The 15060-nt window shown below is 41.4% G+C and overlaps 8 protein-coding genes across 8 annotated transcripts; all 8 read left to right on the top strand.

Moving 5' to 3' along the window:
- Window positions 1-202: 202 nt before the first annotated feature.
- Window positions 203-1785, top strand: JH06_5433 (ATP-dependent RNA helicase; the record flags this gene model as incomplete). Its single annotated transcript, XM_014672640.1, is given in 7 exon segments — window positions 203-243; window positions 275-762; window positions 792-1162; window positions 1178-1437; window positions 1466-1567; window positions 1598-1731; window positions 1757-1785. The coding sequence occupies 7 exon segments, from the start codon at window positions 203-205 to the stop codon at window positions 1783-1785; spliced, it is 1425 nt and encodes a 474-aa protein (XP_014528126.1).
- Window positions 1786-2475: 690 nt separating this feature from the next.
- Window positions 2476-2800, top strand: JH06_5876 (dihydropteroate synthase; the record flags this gene model as incomplete). The annotated part of the gene is made up of 2 exons (XM_014672641.1): window positions 2476-2609; window positions 2641-2800. 2 exons carry the CDS (start codon window positions 2476-2478, stop codon window positions 2798-2800), a joined length of 294 nt encoding a protein of 97 aa, XP_014528127.1.
- A 228-nt stretch (window positions 2801-3028) lies between these two features.
- On the top strand, window positions 3029-3899 carry JH06_4609 (histone-lysine n-methyltransferase; the record flags this gene model as incomplete). Its single annotated transcript, XM_014672631.1, has 3 exons — window positions 3029-3784; window positions 3822-3855; window positions 3880-3899. 3 exons carry the CDS (start codon window positions 3029-3031, stop codon window positions 3897-3899), a joined length of 810 nt encoding a protein of 269 aa, XP_014528117.1.
- Window positions 3900-4666: 767 nt separating this feature from the next.
- JH06_4610 (chromodomain-helicase-DNA-binding protein) lies at window positions 4667-5517 on the top strand (the record flags this gene model as incomplete). The annotated part of the gene is made up of 2 exons (XM_014672632.1): window positions 4667-5462; window positions 5501-5517. The coding sequence occupies 2 exons, from the start codon at window positions 4667-4669 to the stop codon at window positions 5515-5517; spliced, it is 813 nt and encodes a 270-aa protein (XP_014528118.1).
- Window positions 5518-5746: 229 nt separating this feature from the next.
- JH06_4611 (hypothetical protein) lies at window positions 5747-8390 on the top strand (the record flags this gene model as incomplete). Its single annotated transcript, XM_014672633.1, has 4 exons — window positions 5747-6458; window positions 6489-6769; window positions 6791-7344; window positions 7373-8390. The coding sequence occupies 4 exons, from the start codon at window positions 5747-5749 to the stop codon at window positions 8388-8390; spliced, it is 2565 nt and encodes an 854-aa protein (XP_014528119.1).
- Window positions 8391-8837: 447 nt separating this feature from the next.
- On the top strand, window positions 8838-11417 carry JH06_4612 (calcium-transporting ATPase; the record flags this gene model as incomplete). Its single annotated transcript, XM_014672634.1, is given in 5 exon segments — window positions 8838-8993; window positions 9047-9226; window positions 9243-10245; window positions 10277-10911; window positions 10938-11417. The coding sequence occupies 5 exon segments, from the start codon at window positions 8838-8840 to the stop codon at window positions 11415-11417; spliced, it is 2454 nt and encodes an 817-aa protein (XP_014528120.1).
- Window positions 11418-11506: 89 nt separating this feature from the next.
- On the top strand, window positions 11507-12565 carry JH06_4042 (calcium-transporting P-type ATPase; the record flags this gene model as incomplete). The annotated part of the gene is made up of 1 exon (XM_014672619.1): window positions 11507-12565. One exon carries the CDS (start codon window positions 11507-11509, stop codon window positions 12563-12565), a length of 1059 nt encoding a protein of 352 aa, XP_014528105.1.
- A 45-nt stretch (window positions 12566-12610) lies between these two features.
- Window positions 12611-14947, top strand: JH06_4043 (hypothetical protein; the record flags this gene model as incomplete). Its single annotated transcript, XM_014672620.1, has 3 exons — window positions 12611-12656; window positions 12689-14470; window positions 14502-14947. The coding sequence occupies 3 exons, from the start codon at window positions 12611-12613 to the stop codon at window positions 14945-14947; spliced, it is 2274 nt and encodes a 757-aa protein (XP_014528106.1).
- Between the last annotated feature and the right edge of the window lie 113 nt (window positions 14948-15060).

Genomic DNA, 15060 nt, shown 5'->3' with positions numbered 1-15060 from the left:
GGAAAGTGTGAAATCCCATGAAGTGGTGCTTGTGACTGGAGAGACAGGTTCAGGCAAATCAACTCAAATTCCTCAGCTTCTGTATCAAAATGGGTTTGAATGAGAGATGAATGTGATGAATAGGTTTCTGAAGAAGAGAGGAATGGCCATTAGTTAACCTCGACGTGTTGCTGCAACGAATTTGGCTCGAGTATGTGAAGAAATGCATATGACTTTGGGAAAAGAGATTGGATATACCATTCGGTGAAAGTGAAGAGTGTTGTTTGATTGTTAGGTTTGATGATACTTCATGTGATGAAACAGTGATCAAATATATCACAGATGGATGTTTAGTTCGAGAATGTATCTCTGATCCATTACTCTCAAACTATGATGTGATAATGTTGGATGAAGCTCATGATCGCAGTATCAATACAGACATTCTATTTGGATTATGCAAACAGATTCTAATGAAACGGCCTAATCTTCGTCTGATTATCACATCAGCAACACTTGATACTACACTCTTTCAATCCTTCTATCCTGGTTCTGTCTGCTTGGAAATTCCAGGTCGAATCTATCCAGTAGCCATCTATCACAGCAAAGACAGTCTTCCTGCAACAGCAAATGATGCGATTGATAAGGTGTTGTCAATTGTGAAGCGATTACATTCACATGAAGCAGGTCATGTGTTGGTGTTTCTTCCAGGTCAACGAGAGATTGATGAAGCTTGTTGTCGTCTGGAGGAATGGTATCATGAGATGAAACGGAAGGATCATTGTGGTATGTGAGATTGGATGGATGAGATATAGTGACTCCATTACGAGTATTGCCATTATATGCCTCATTGCCTACAGAACAACAGATTCGTGTGTTTCAACCAGTTCCTGAAGGTACTCGAAAGGTGGTGATTGCTACGAACATTGCTGAAACATCGGTAACAGTACCTGGAGTGCGTTATGTGGTGGATTCTGGATTCACAAGAGAGAAACACTTTGATGCTCGAAGTGGAATGGAGAGTCTGGAGACAGTTCGTGTATCTCGAGTATCGGCTCAACAACGAGCAGGACGAGCAGGACGAACTGGTGCTGGAAAGTGTTTCCGTCTGTACAGTAGTTCAGATTATGCATTGATGAATGAACACACAGAACCAGAGATTCTTCGTTCTTCATTGATGACAACAGTGTTGTATCTGAAGGTATTGGGGATTGATGATGTGTTATCCTTCTCATTCCTTCAATCACCTAATCGTGAAGCTTTATCGATTGCATTACGTCAGTTGTATGTGTTAGGGGCATTGGATGAGAATGGACAAGTGACAGGACTTGGTAAAACCATTTCAAATCTACCATTGGAACCATCTTTGGGAAAGATGCTGGTGAGTGCTTGTGAATTGGGATGTGAGAAAGAAGCAACGATAATCAGTAGTATGTTGTCTGTGGATCGTGTATTCTACAGGTAAGAGAAAGGAATGATTGATGATGAGTGTGTCCTCAGAACAAGAGAGACATGAATCAGGTCAAAGGATTCTACATCGACAACATCGATTTGTATCAGATTTGGGAGATCAGTTCACATACTTGAATGTGTAGGATGAGAGAAGGGAATGGATGTGTAGATACATGAAGTTTGTGAATCATGAAGAGAGTCGATCGTGGTGTGAGGAGAATGGTGTTCATTATCGGTCTTTACGTATGGCAGTGAATATCAATCGACAGTTACAAGAGATATTGGAGAAATCCTTAAAGACAGGTATGAGATACAATGGAAATGGAAGAAGAGGTGAAGATGAAGGAGAAAGAATGAATAGAGAGAGTGACAACAACAAGGATCAACAGCAATCTCATCTAGACACTCTCACATCACTCCAATATGCTCTTTGTGAGGGATGTGTGTTATCACTGGCACGAAGATGCTCGAATCATTACTATCGTACGTTGATTGATCTTCACGATAATGGAGGAACACGAATTGGAGAGTTACATCCTTCATGTTCTCTGGTGATCACAAACAACTATCCACGATACATTGTGTATGGAGAAGTATGAGAAGAGAAAGAGAATGATGTGTAGTTAGTAGCAACGACTCATAGTTCATTCCGTAGTTGTTGTGAAGTGCCAGAAGAGGCAGTAGTGAAACAATTGAAGCGAATTCGAGGTCTGAAGGATGTGAAATTGAGTGGAGGAAGTGAATTGGTATTCTATACAACAAAAGGAGAGAAGATTGAGAAGGAAGAGAAGAAGGAGGATATTCCAGTCTCTTCGTTAAGTGATAAGGACATTGAAGCAGCGAAATTGAGATACTTACAACGAAAAGGATTGTTGTGATATGTTTGTTTGGTTTTCCTTCATGAAGTGTGATTTCCTTTTGATTGAATACTCTTTGGTTGTATTGAATCCTTTGAATCTCCTTTTCGATCCGATTCTTCTCGAAAACTCAGCCACTTGACAGCAACTGCTCGCTAACTCATTTGTGTAAACTCATTATTTGCTTCCTATGGATTACGTAAAATCTACAATTAGTGCAAATTCTATTGTTATCTTTGGAAAGTCCTATTGTCCTTACTGTATCAAAGCAGTCCGTTATATTGAACAACTTGGATGTCCCTATTTGAATATTAATCTTGATAAGTAAGAAGAATGAGAGTTAAGTGAGAAATAGAAGAGAAGATGGAGCAACGATTCAGAGTGCTTTGAAGGATCTGACAGGACGGTCTACAGTTCCCAATGTATTCATTGGAGGAAAGAGTATTGGTGGAGGAGATGACACAGAAAGACTGTTTAAGAATGGCCAACTACAACAACTCGTTGCAGAGTTATAGTTTCTGTTATTTGTTTGGAAACACAAAATGGCGCAATCAAATGGACCCAATCGCACCCATTTGATTAATCTTGTTTCTGCAGCGGTGGATACTCAAATCCAACAACGGATTCGGGAAATTGTTTCACCGAATGATATCACCCCGATTCCGATTCTAGGAAAATATACATTATCAAAATATGATGGTTTATATGTTTTACCTTTCGAGGAGCTAATTACTCTGTGTTCCATGTATGGAATCGATACCAAGGGCTGTCGGATCAAGTACCATATTGTATCGCGCATAAAATATGTGGACCAACAGTTGAATTTGTTGAAGGATTATTCTTTCCCCGAAATCCCCGATGCTTCACTTGTTGATAAGTATCGTTTTCAATTATTATCATTTGACGGTGCTCCATGTATGATTTCTACTGTGGACGCCTTTAACATGATCCAGTCGAATCCAAGTCTTCATGACGTGAAATTACCAATTGCTCTTGGACAAATAGTGGTACATGACTTTGGTCAGGTAGATTCTCGTCCTGGTTTTTATACTCGTTCAAGCTTGTATCCAGTGGGTTATCATTCTCAGAAGGTTTATAATTCTATCGTGAATCCGAATGAAATGGTTCTCTACGATTGTTGGATTAGCGACAATAATGGAAAGCCTCTGTTTGTGATTTCACTACAAGGAACAGTAGTGAGTTATGATTATAATATCGATAATTCGTGGAATAATCTAAGGAATCGCATTTATGATGCAATGATTAAGTTCAATGGTCCTAGTGAATCTCCTCGTCCAACAGATTCTGTAGGAGAAGAATATTATGGTCTTACAAATCGTGTGATTCAAATGCATTTAGAAAAACAGAGTACGACACTTCTGTGCAAAGGATACTTGTTCTGCTACCAGCGTGAAGCTTTGGGTCGAGCAAGTAATATCATTCGAAAGGAATCACTTCTCCAGAAACAGCAAGAAGATTGTAATGAATATCGTAATCATGTGATCCGTTGTTGTCTGGATGAAGGAAGAACGCAAGTTGCAAAATCTGTTATTGAGATTGCTGCAACCAAGTATCAGGATTTAATGATTGATAGTCGAATCATTGAACGAATGAAACGAGATGAGATGAGAGAGCGTGAAAGGACTTTGGAAAGGATTAATGATGAAGTGTTAGAAGCAATTATGAAACGAGAGAATATCAAACCAGAACAATTGATTTCGCAATCAATCACTAAGCAGAAGGAACAAGATGAAAATGAACAAAATTCGAATATAAATGATGCAGTGACAAAAAACGTCAAGAATTTGTCACAACGAAAGGAACCTGAAACAGTAAAACAACTGGAATTTCCAATTCTAGAGAGGAAAGAGAAACGGAAGCGAACAATTCTTCCTGTTGACTATTTGGAAAAACCACGTCCTATTCGACGAATGTTAACAAAATTAGATCAGAGAGTATCAACTCGGTCAAAAGGAGTTACATCAGATCGTCATCTGAAGAATGAGGAGTCTCTGCCTCGTAGTTCACATCGTTCAATTCAAGAGATTTATTCATTACCTTATCATCTTGGTATTGTGCATTCTCTTACTTCATCCAAACATATCCCAAGTCTTCCTGTTATAATATCAGATTCTTCTAATCCTTCTTTCAAACCTCCTCTCTCACCTCCTCAGTCATTCTCATTCCTTCCTTCTACTCTCGTTGGTGATGCTTTGGCTTTGTGGGATTGTTTTTGCTTCTTCTCTCCTGTCTTCAAGGTACCTCGTATTTCATATGAAGCCTTCGAGCTATCGCTCATGTATCCAACGATTTCCACGGTTCTAGACCAACAATTGGCAGCTGTGCTTACACTCATTTTCACACAACTTCGTGCCACTCTCATGTTGAGTGAAAAAACACTTCAGATTCCTGGATGGAAACCATTCGTAGGTCGAGCTTGTACTGTAGAGACATGGCCCGAATTCGCTCGTATTTTGTTCATTTGCAAATTATGGGTACTAAATGGACGAGATATTGTGAGTGTGACTAGATTCATGATGGAAGAAGGACGTCACTCTCTAGATGAGTTGATGATCATAGATCCTATTCGAGGTGTGCTTTCTCGTGCTGCTTTTGCTGCTCGTGGTGAAGAATGCTATGAAGCAACGAAGTCACTCACCCCTACTGACCGTTTGCTCTTTACACGGTGTCTTGCTGTTTTGCGTCGATTGCGAGGTTCACCTGATTCTGAACCCTTTGCAGAACCAGTAGATTCCCGCGATTATCCAGACTATCGTGCATTTGTGAGTGATCCAATGGACCTCCATACTCTGGCTGACTTGCTAGTGACAGGAGCCTTCTGTAAGAATGATCACTTTGAAGTAGGAGCCTTCTCTGAGTCACTTCAGCAAATCTGGAGTAAGTGTTATGTCTATGATAAGACGAGTCCAGAAGTATTGGAAGCAGCCAAAGCGATGGAGGCATTGGCTCATCAGTTTATGAAGACTTGGGTGTTGGATGCAAAACCAGGAGAACGAGGTCCATGGGATGAAGCAGCCTACTTTGGTCAGGGATGTAAATACTGCTTGCTGAATGACAAAGAATTGAGAGAAGGAGAGTGTGTTTCATGTGATATCTGTGAAGCATCCTTTCATATCTCTTGCCTTCAGCCTCCTCTCTGTTCTATCCCTGAGAATGGTTGGATATGTGGTCTGTGTCGAGGTCTACCAACACAGGAACGGTGGATCGATGAGGGATCTTTAGGTGATTCTATTTCCACTGAATTCGACTGTACTATTCAGAATGTGAGTTTGTGTGGATACGGTCCTCTTCGTCCTATTGCAGGAACTGGATCAAATTCTTATGACTACAAGGACTTGTTTGATCCAACTTTGATAAATCCTGTATTCTTTGGAACCATACCTCAGACAGCTGATAAGGATTCATGGTCAGAAATGCCTCTGACTGCTCGACTTAGACGCATGGCAATCCTGTTAGCTTCAGAAAGTCCTAGTGAGATGACGGTATCTCAGAGACTAATGATTGCTCAGTCTATTGTTGAGATTGCTCGTGATGTTCCTGATGTGATTCAGTTTATGGGTTTGTCAGAGACAGCCACAGAGAAGGTTTATGCAGAGAAGGAGAAGACGGATCAGATTCATGTGTCACGGATACGAGACTTATGTTTGATGATGAATGATAGTATGAGAAAGAAGAGAAGTCATGATGGAGGTGGAGAGGAAACGGAAAGTGGAATGACTGGAAAGGAGAATGAAGCTGGGAAGAATGATGGAATGATGGAAGTGGAGAATCATGAGGAAGTGGAGATAGGAAAGGAGGAGGTAACAGATGAAGGAAAGGTTGAAGTGATGGGAATGGAAGTAGAAGAAACGATATCTGAGAAGGGTGTGACTGCAGAGCTACCTAAGGATGAGATGACAGTAGTACCTAAAGATGAGGCAACTGTACAAAATGATGAAGCAGGAACACAGAATGTTACAGACTCAGAAACGGTCTCATCGCAACCCAACATAAAGGAAGCAGAAGAGAATGTCAACAAACCATCTCGCCCCAGAGGATGGACAGACGATGAAGTTAAAACTCTTCGGGAAGCTGTGAAACAAATAGGAGAAGGGAAATGGACCAAAATTGTGGCACTTTATGGTGCAAAATTAGGTCATCGAAGTGCTCCTGGTAGGATATGTTCATCGTCATGATACTTAGCAATTCGAGAGAAATGGAGAGGTCTAACAACTCAAATTAACTCGGATGAGTATATTGAGAGTACTCTTCTAAAGCCAGAACCTCGACCATTTGTGTTACCATGTACTCTGGGGAATGTAACAGTGTTGGAATTGGGCAAGATTTGTCCTCTTCATACCTTCTTTAGCAAACATTTACTGTATCCAGTAGGCTACAGAGCCATTCATGTTCTTAACGAGCCATATCCTCTAACACTCACATGTCGAATTGAAAAAGGAGATCAGTCGGAACCTGTGTTTATTGTTGAGTGGGATGGTATGAAGGTACAATCAGCTACTCCTTCAGGTGCTTGGGATGAAGTGATGCATGTGATTAGTAGGAAAGGGGATGTGAATGGTGCGGAGGCTTTTGGTCTGTCGATTCCCGAGGTAGCCATAGCCATCAGTGAGTTAAATGGTGCTGAATTTTGTAGTGGCTACGAAGGACCTTTGATTCCTCCTGAGAAGGTTAGTGAATATGCTGATTGGGAGACAGTAATGGCGTCTCAATGGCATCCTGCTTGTTGTGGCTATGCAATGAATCTGGAGAGTGAGACTATCAGCACCTCCTCAATGAATCCTGAGATCATCAACCCAGTATTCACAGGATATTCTCAAGAGACTGCTTTGTGTTGTGATGTTTGTGGTCTCCCAGGTACAAAAACGGACTGTTTGTCTCATCTGAATGTATGTGACATTGATGCTTGTGTGAAGAATTTGTTAGAGAATGGATCGACTGAAGTGGTTATGAGAGAGAAATGCATGCATGCCAGTTGTAGTCAGATGACATTACGACGTTTACAGGAGAAGATCAAGAATATGAAGCGTGAGCTATTGAAGTAGGAATGATGATGAGTCACAATCTAGAACGATGAAGGCTCGTGAGAATACAGAGTTGGAACCTCAACTTCGTGATTTGCTTCCAACAACTGTTCCTCATTCAGATGACCAGGGTCGATTGTGGTACCAATTCCGTGGAGATGAGGAGAGTTGCTATCAGCAGATTACTGATGGTGTTTCAAAAGGTCAATGGCTCCAAGCATCGGATAAGCGTCAGCCGGTTCCTTCTCTTCCATTATCATTCCAACAGACCATTCCTTCATCTCTTCATTCTCTCGTAACTACTCGACATTTAGACCAACTGACAATTCCCGCGGTTCAGCAGCAACCGTTACATTCAGCATTTTTCCTGTGTCGTCAACTTCCATCTCTGTTTACACATGATGGTCTCATCGTTCACTATCCTCACTGTGACGAATGTGGAGGTCTGCTTCTTCCATCGATTGAACATTGTCCTAATTGTCATCTTGATTATGCTCCTGCTCTCCATCATACGTGTTCTTCATCCATTCCTCCTTGCTCTTCTAAGATCCGTCAGGCGAAGATTGATCTTCAGCTCTTAGAACTGGCTCTTCCTCACCATCAAATGACAAAGAAGGCACGTATGTTCTGGTCACCAGCACGTCGAGCTATGTGGATGAGGAAGGTGAGACGATGTTCAACTCCAGCTCAATTATTGGCCTGTCTCCTTCTATTAGAACAATGTGTGGCAAAAGGAGGATTGATGCGATGGTACAAATGGGTCATTCCTTCTGCCTATGCTCAGACAGCTATTACGTCAATTGCTTCATTCTTCGTTCGTCTTCATTCTTTGGATGAGGCCATTCGATTTGTATCAAATCAAGACACAACGGGAGAAATTGAGGAGGACGAAGACAAAACAATGGCTTCCAAAGCAGCCACATTAAAAGTGAGAGCAGTATCCACTTCAAAGTCAGGAACGCCAAGATCGAGTTCATCGAGTGTGATATCTTCAAAGACAACTAAGTCAGGTTCTTCGAGAACTGAAAAGAAGGAAAAGAATATTCATAGTAGGCAATTTTGAGTTTATTGAGCCATAGAAGTGAAAAAGGAACAGAAGCAAGCAATGAAAGCAAAATTGGTCGTAGAACCAGAAGTAAAGTCAGATGATTCACTATTTGATGTTGAAGTGTGAACTGTTTGTTAAGAAAGGAAATAGGAAAAACGAAGATTCGTTTTTGAAACTACTTCATTCATTTAGAAAGTCGATGTACCAAATATCTACGACACCAGACGGACCCTCTATATGGCCACAACGAAATACCGTTACTCTGACTTCAATGTTACTAGAAATTACATTTTTGGCTTTCTGTTCACTCATTCTATCAATATTACCAATAAGTAGGTTCCAGAAACGAATACACGAAGAACGTGGACATGAAGAACCACGTTATTTCTCCCGCTGAATATAGTAGATTCCCGTGGAAACAGAAGGTTCAAGCACCTGATCACATATTTTCTTTATGAAGGTATGAACCCTAACGCAGATAATCCGGTACAAGTAGATGGTACTCATGGTGATGCAGTCACCTCGGGAAAACAGCCAGAAACACAATCTGACTCTTTGGGAGCAAATCCTGCCCCAAAAGTAGTGAATGCTTCCACAGAGGCAGGCATTGAAATGACGGTTATCCGTTCTAATCTTTCTGTACGGGATTCCCTTTATTGTTAATCAACTAGGAGAAGGGTGGTTTTGAACTGAGTCCGGAAGTGCTTGGAGCTCCTACTGCTCAGAATAAGGATTCATTGTTTGATTGGCAAATGGAAGGAGATGGTCCAAAGACAGTGGATAGATTCGGCGGAGTCAACAAATTAGTGGAGTCTCTTCATTCCAATGTCGAAACAGTATCGTTTCTGCATGTTTCTTGATAAGTAGGGTTTAACAACCGAACAAGCGAATGATCCCAAACGTATCGAGTTCTACGGATCGAACAAACCTGAAGAACGAAAGGGTGCTACTTACTGGGAGTTGATCTGGGATGGTCTTCACGATCTCACTTTGATTATTTTGATCTGTGCTGCTATTGTTTCAATCATCCTTGGAGCTGCTACAGAGGGTCTTCAGGGTTGCTATGATGGATTAGCCATTTTGCTGGCTGTTGTTATTGTCTTGAATGTGACAGCTATAAATGATTTGCAGAAGGATAAGCAGTTCCGTCAACTGAATGCTATCAATAATCGTCGTAACATCAAGGTGAAGCGTGATGGGAAGATGGTGACAGTAGTTACAGATGATCTGGTGGTGGGAGATATTGTTCAAATATCTGCGGGAGACACAGTTCCTGCTGATGGTATTTACATTAGTGGTAATAACATGAAAATGGATGAATCGAAACTCACAGGTGAATCAGATCAGGTTGAGAAGGGAGCCAAAAACCCATTCATCGTGTCCTCATCTGAGTGTCACGATGGTTCCTGTTTGATGGTTGTAACAGCAGTAGGACCAAACTCTGTATTTGGTCGAATGAAGACAATGATTGAAGGAGATAATGAAGAGCAAACCCCATTACAAGCAAAATTGGATATTTTGAGTAAGCAAATTACGATTCTGGGTTTCACTGTGGGTGTTCTCACAATCATTGTGATCATTGCGAAATATCTGTTCTTATTCTTCACAGGCAAAGGAACAGTTGATGATATGGGGAATCCGTCTTGGAAGACGACAAATTGGTTGGTGATTGTGAATGCATTTGTTATTGGAATTACCATTCTGGTCGTGGCTATTCCTGAGGGTCTGCCTTTGGCCGTTACAATTGCTTTGGCTTACTCTGTGAAACGAATGATGACTGATAACAACTTGGTACGTCATTTGAATGCCTGTGAGACCATGGGAGGAGCAAACACCATTTGGAACTCTCACACAGAATCAAATGACTGTGGTTCAAGGATGGGTTTATAATCCTGAGGGAGAGGATCAAGCTGAGTTATTGAATACGTTGAAGACTGGAGATCAGGAGGAGTACAATGCATTCATTGCTAAGTGTAAGAGCTTACCAGAAGTGCCTCGTATGTTGCTGTTAGAGAATGCATTGTTGAATAATGATGCATTCCTCACAACAAATGCTGACAATCGTGAAGTTGGAGTTGGTTCTGCTATTGAAGTGGCTATGTTGAAATGGGCGAGACTTCTAGGAGTGAATTATTTGACAATGCGTGAACAGACCCCTCAACTGAAACAGGATGATGGGTCAAGTACTGGTATTCTCAAGTTTTATCCGTTCCACTCCGATCGTAAGAGATCTTCATGTTTGGTGCGTCTCAGTAATGGCAAATATCGTCTGTATGTGAAAGGAGCCCCTGAAATGGTTCTTCGTTTGTGTGATCGTTTGCAGTACAGTGTTGATGGCTTCAAGGAGTTAACAGGCGACTTCCAAGAAGTGGAAGGAAAGGTCACAGGAGAGGGTTCACGCAGACGTATTGTGGAGAACTGTATCTATCCTATGGCTCGACAGGCTTTGCGTGTTATTGCATTTGCTTATCGTGATTTCGAGACAGCTCAGGACTGGGATGAGATGGTGACTTATCGAACAGAGGAACAGAAGGGTGTGGGTGATTGTCCTGCTGTGGTCAGTTGACTCTTGTGGGATTGTTGGGATTCCAGGATCCTGTACGTCCTGAGGTGCCTGGAGCCGTACGTGATTGTCAGAAGGCTGGTATCTTTGTGCGCATGGTAACAGGAGATAACATGGAGACAGCAAAAGCCATTGCTCGTCAATGTAACATCTATAACAGCAAAGGATATGTCGATGGTCAGGGTAAACATTATCCTGCGGGTCGTGCGATTCTGGGTAGTCAGTTCCGTGAGATTACAGGTGGTCTGGTGTTACCTCCTCATTTCTATCACAAATGTGATTGTAAGGATTGTTCAGCGGACCCATACTTCGTACCAGGATTCAAAACACCTGACTATCCTACTCACTACGGTTATCCTTCAATTGTGGGTCATAAGGATGAGCATTGTAAGGATTGGACACCTGAGGCAGTAGCTGCTGTGAAGGAAAGAATCAGTGTACCAAGGAGTGCAAGGAACGAGGATGCATGTACCAAGTGAAGAATCCAAAGGATGCTCGTCAGCTCCAGCAGTACTATGTGGTGAAGAATCAGGGTCAGTTCGATCAGTTTGTGGACACTCTTCAGGTGATGGCTCGTTCAGCTCCTACTGACAAGCATTTGCTGGTGACAGGTCTGATGGAACGTCATCAGGTTGTGGCTGTGACTGGAGATGGAACGAATGATGGTCCTGCTCTGGCCAAGTCGAATGTCGGTTTTGCTATGGGAATCACAGGAACCTCTGTAGCCAAGGATGCTTCTGATATTGTGTTGATGGATGATAACTTCGTCTCGATTGTGAAGGCTGTGATGTGGGGTCGAAATGTCTATGACTCCATTCGGAAGTTCCTCCAATTCCAACTCACTGTCTCCTTAGTAGCATGTGCAGTTGCATTTGTTTCAGCTGTCACACTTGAGGAGTCGCCCATGACGCCTGTACAGGTCCTGTGGATCAATCTGGCTATGGATACACTAGCTGCTCTGGCTCTGGCCACTGAATCACCAACGCGAAAACTATTGAATCGTCTCCCTTATAAGAAGAACCAGCCTCTGATAAGCAATGTAATCGTTCGTAATATGTTGGCTCAAGGAGTGTGCCATATTGTGATTCTTCTAACAATTGTTTATTATGGTCATGTTCTGTTCAATGTTCCTAATGGCAAGCAAATGGGTTATAGTCATGAAATTACAACTCATTATACCATGGTATTCAATGTATTCGTTTGTCTTGAAATGTTTAATGAGTTGAATTCAAGACGAATCAATGATGAATGGAATGTGTGTGAACGATTGGGAACTAACACCATGTTCATCTTCATTTTGGTTCTCTCGATTGTGCTGCAGGTCTTAATGGTTCAATTCGGAGGTCTCTTCTTCTCCACAAAAGCGCTGACATGGCAGGAGATTACCTTCAGTGTGTTGTGCGGAGCGTTGTCACTTCCTCTCTACCAACTCTCGCGAACAGTACCTGCTGATTGGTTCGTGGGTCTTGGTGGTCAGAAGGAGGAGGCATTCCAAACTGTAGAGACAGTTATTCCAGCTGGATTTGCAAGCATGAATAGAGCTTCCCTCCGTAGTGTGACGTCTATGCATTATACAAGTGCTGCTTCTTCTGTTCCTAACTTGTTTTCAAGTATTCGTCGTGTTTAGCGGTTAAGAGTTTGTTTGTTCAAAGTCAATTCTTTTAAGTTCTAAATGCTTGTGGAATACCAGTTGCCTGATGAGCTATATGAGAATGCCGGTAGGTAGAGTAGAAGCCGATCATCTGCTTAGACTTCTTTTTTGCTGATCCGTTTATTCCCGGTTCTCCCTCTGACTATATTGGGCGTTCAACAACAGAAGGAGTAACAGAAGACGGTATTTGTTATCAGACGATTCTTTTCTATCCTCCTCACGAATATGAGAGTCTCGTAGTCTCAATAGAGAATGGGAAGCGTCAGGGAGAAGCAACTCTCTGGGAAGATGGAATTAAGAAATTACAGTGGATATATGCTGATGGAAAGCGTGTTGGTGAGTTTGAAGTGTATCATTATGGTCATCATTTCATTTCTGGGTGGTGGAATGAAGCGGGTAAGTGGGATGGTCTTTGTTATATGTATCATACATCAGAGGAAAGTTTTTTGATTCAGCATCATCCCGTTACTCGAAATATCATTTATCGTGGTGGAATGGGAGCAAATTGTTTCATTCGCGAAGGTTATGGTGTGGAATTTGATGCCAAAACAGGAGTTCCCCTGTTTTTTGGTATCTATGTGAACAACAAGTTAATCCGTATCTATCAGCGTTTCAGAGATAATAAAGTGATGTTTGAATATGAATACGAAGATGATGCAACTATCCACCAATTAGAAGGTGAGGAGTTGTTCCAGTATGTGACTACAGCTGTCGATGTCCCAAGAATCACAGCCTTCATGGGCCAATATATAGAAGAAGATGGATGGTTTGTGAAAGTAGAAGAAGAAACAGATAAGGTTTCTCAACAGATGACAGATTCTCTAAGTGTTACAAAAGATAATATTCCCGCGGAACAGAATCATTCAACTTGTGTACAAAGTGTAGTGAGTGAATTAGTTCCTCCTGCAACTGAATTCTTCTATGAAACTCCTTCTGAAACTCCCTATCCCGGGAAGGATGCAGAAGGTTCTGTCTATTCGTTCGATGAATCATTAGAAGATTCAGATTTGGATAACACGGAAAGGACTGCTTCTTTGTCTACTGAAGCCGATGATCCACCAAAGGGATGTGATGAAACAGTTTATGAAGCACCTGAAGAGAATGAGACTTATTTGGTCTCATTCGACCAAGTTCGTTTGGATGGTTTTGATCCTGAAACAATGCAGCCTGAAGTCTATTCATTGGATAGTCAGTCTGTTTCTACTGACTCTGTATCACTGAATTCAGTGAATCGAACTAATGAGGAGAATTCAAAGGAAGTCAGAAGTACTATTAGTTCTCACATGAGACTTGATCCTCCTTCGTTCATTCCAAATGAGATGGCTTCTTCTGTTGCTACCAATTCTCAGTCTTATGGAACTAATGCTCCTACAGTGTCTTCACATGCATCTCTTCCATCCTCTCAGCAGCCTTATGATCAACCCTCTCAACAGCAATCCTATTCACCTCAGCAATCTCTCCAATCCTCTCAACAACATTCCAATATACCTGACACTTTGTCTTCTGAAGCATCATTACATAGACCTTGTGAGGGGTACTTCATTCGAAGTGAACAAGACTATGCTAATTTGAGTAAAAAATCGAAAGCTGTGGTTGTGGAGGATACTAGCTGCAATGAGAGAATACTGGAGAAGATTGAATTTGTTGATAGTACAAATTGGGAGGAATTGTGGATTGGCCGAAATAGTCTTTTGTTTGCTAGAGAATTGAATGTATTTAACTTACCGAATTTGCGTCATTTGGTGCTGAGTGATGGTTGTATGAGTGGAGATATGTCTGTTGAACAGAACCGAAGTGTGTCTATCAGTGAATTGAATGAACTGGAAGAGATTGTAATTGGACAAAATGTTGCCAGAAATTGGGAGAACTTCTGCGTTTTGAGTAGACATGTGTGTAAGAAAGTGAATGGTAGATTTACCCAAATTGACTCGAATCACTCTCGGAGATGGGAGTTTCATTCATCAGCATTCGACTCGATTTGAGAGTAATATTGGAATAACAGATAAAGTGATAGATTTACCATTATTAACAGATATTGTGCTGGTTGGCTACTGTCTGAATGGTGATAGCTGTATGATGCATCGCATCAATCAAATAGAACCTTATCTATATCTTAATAGTCTTACCCTTACAAGTATGAGTAAATTCTATCAATCACTCAAAGATTTGCCTTCATTAACAAGTATCCGTAATGCAAATGGATATTCATTTAATTATTATGGTCTTATTCGAGTAGTAAATGTACCTCGTATTGTATTAAGTGGATTCGATCTGAATCCTCGAACAGAGTATTTCAAGAATGTTCATTCCAAGGAATTTAGAATGGCTCCTGGATTTGATCAGTACTTTGTTGTGTGATGTTGTTTGTTGAAACAAACATGAAACTCTTCAGTATCTACCTTACGCATCGGTACACCTTCGTGAATCGACTTTTCCCAGTTCTGGGAACAATGAAATCGAACCAATAATTC

Source organism: Blastocystis sp. subtype 4 (assembly GCF_000743755.1).
Source record: "Blastocystis sp. subtype 4 strain WR1 chromosome Unknown seqid_0082, whole genome shotgun sequence".
NCBI classification, from domain to species: domain Eukaryota; class Bigyra; order Opalinata; family Blastocystidae; genus Blastocystis; species Blastocystis sp. subtype 4.
This window is presented reverse-complemented; position numbering and strand designations above follow the sequence as displayed.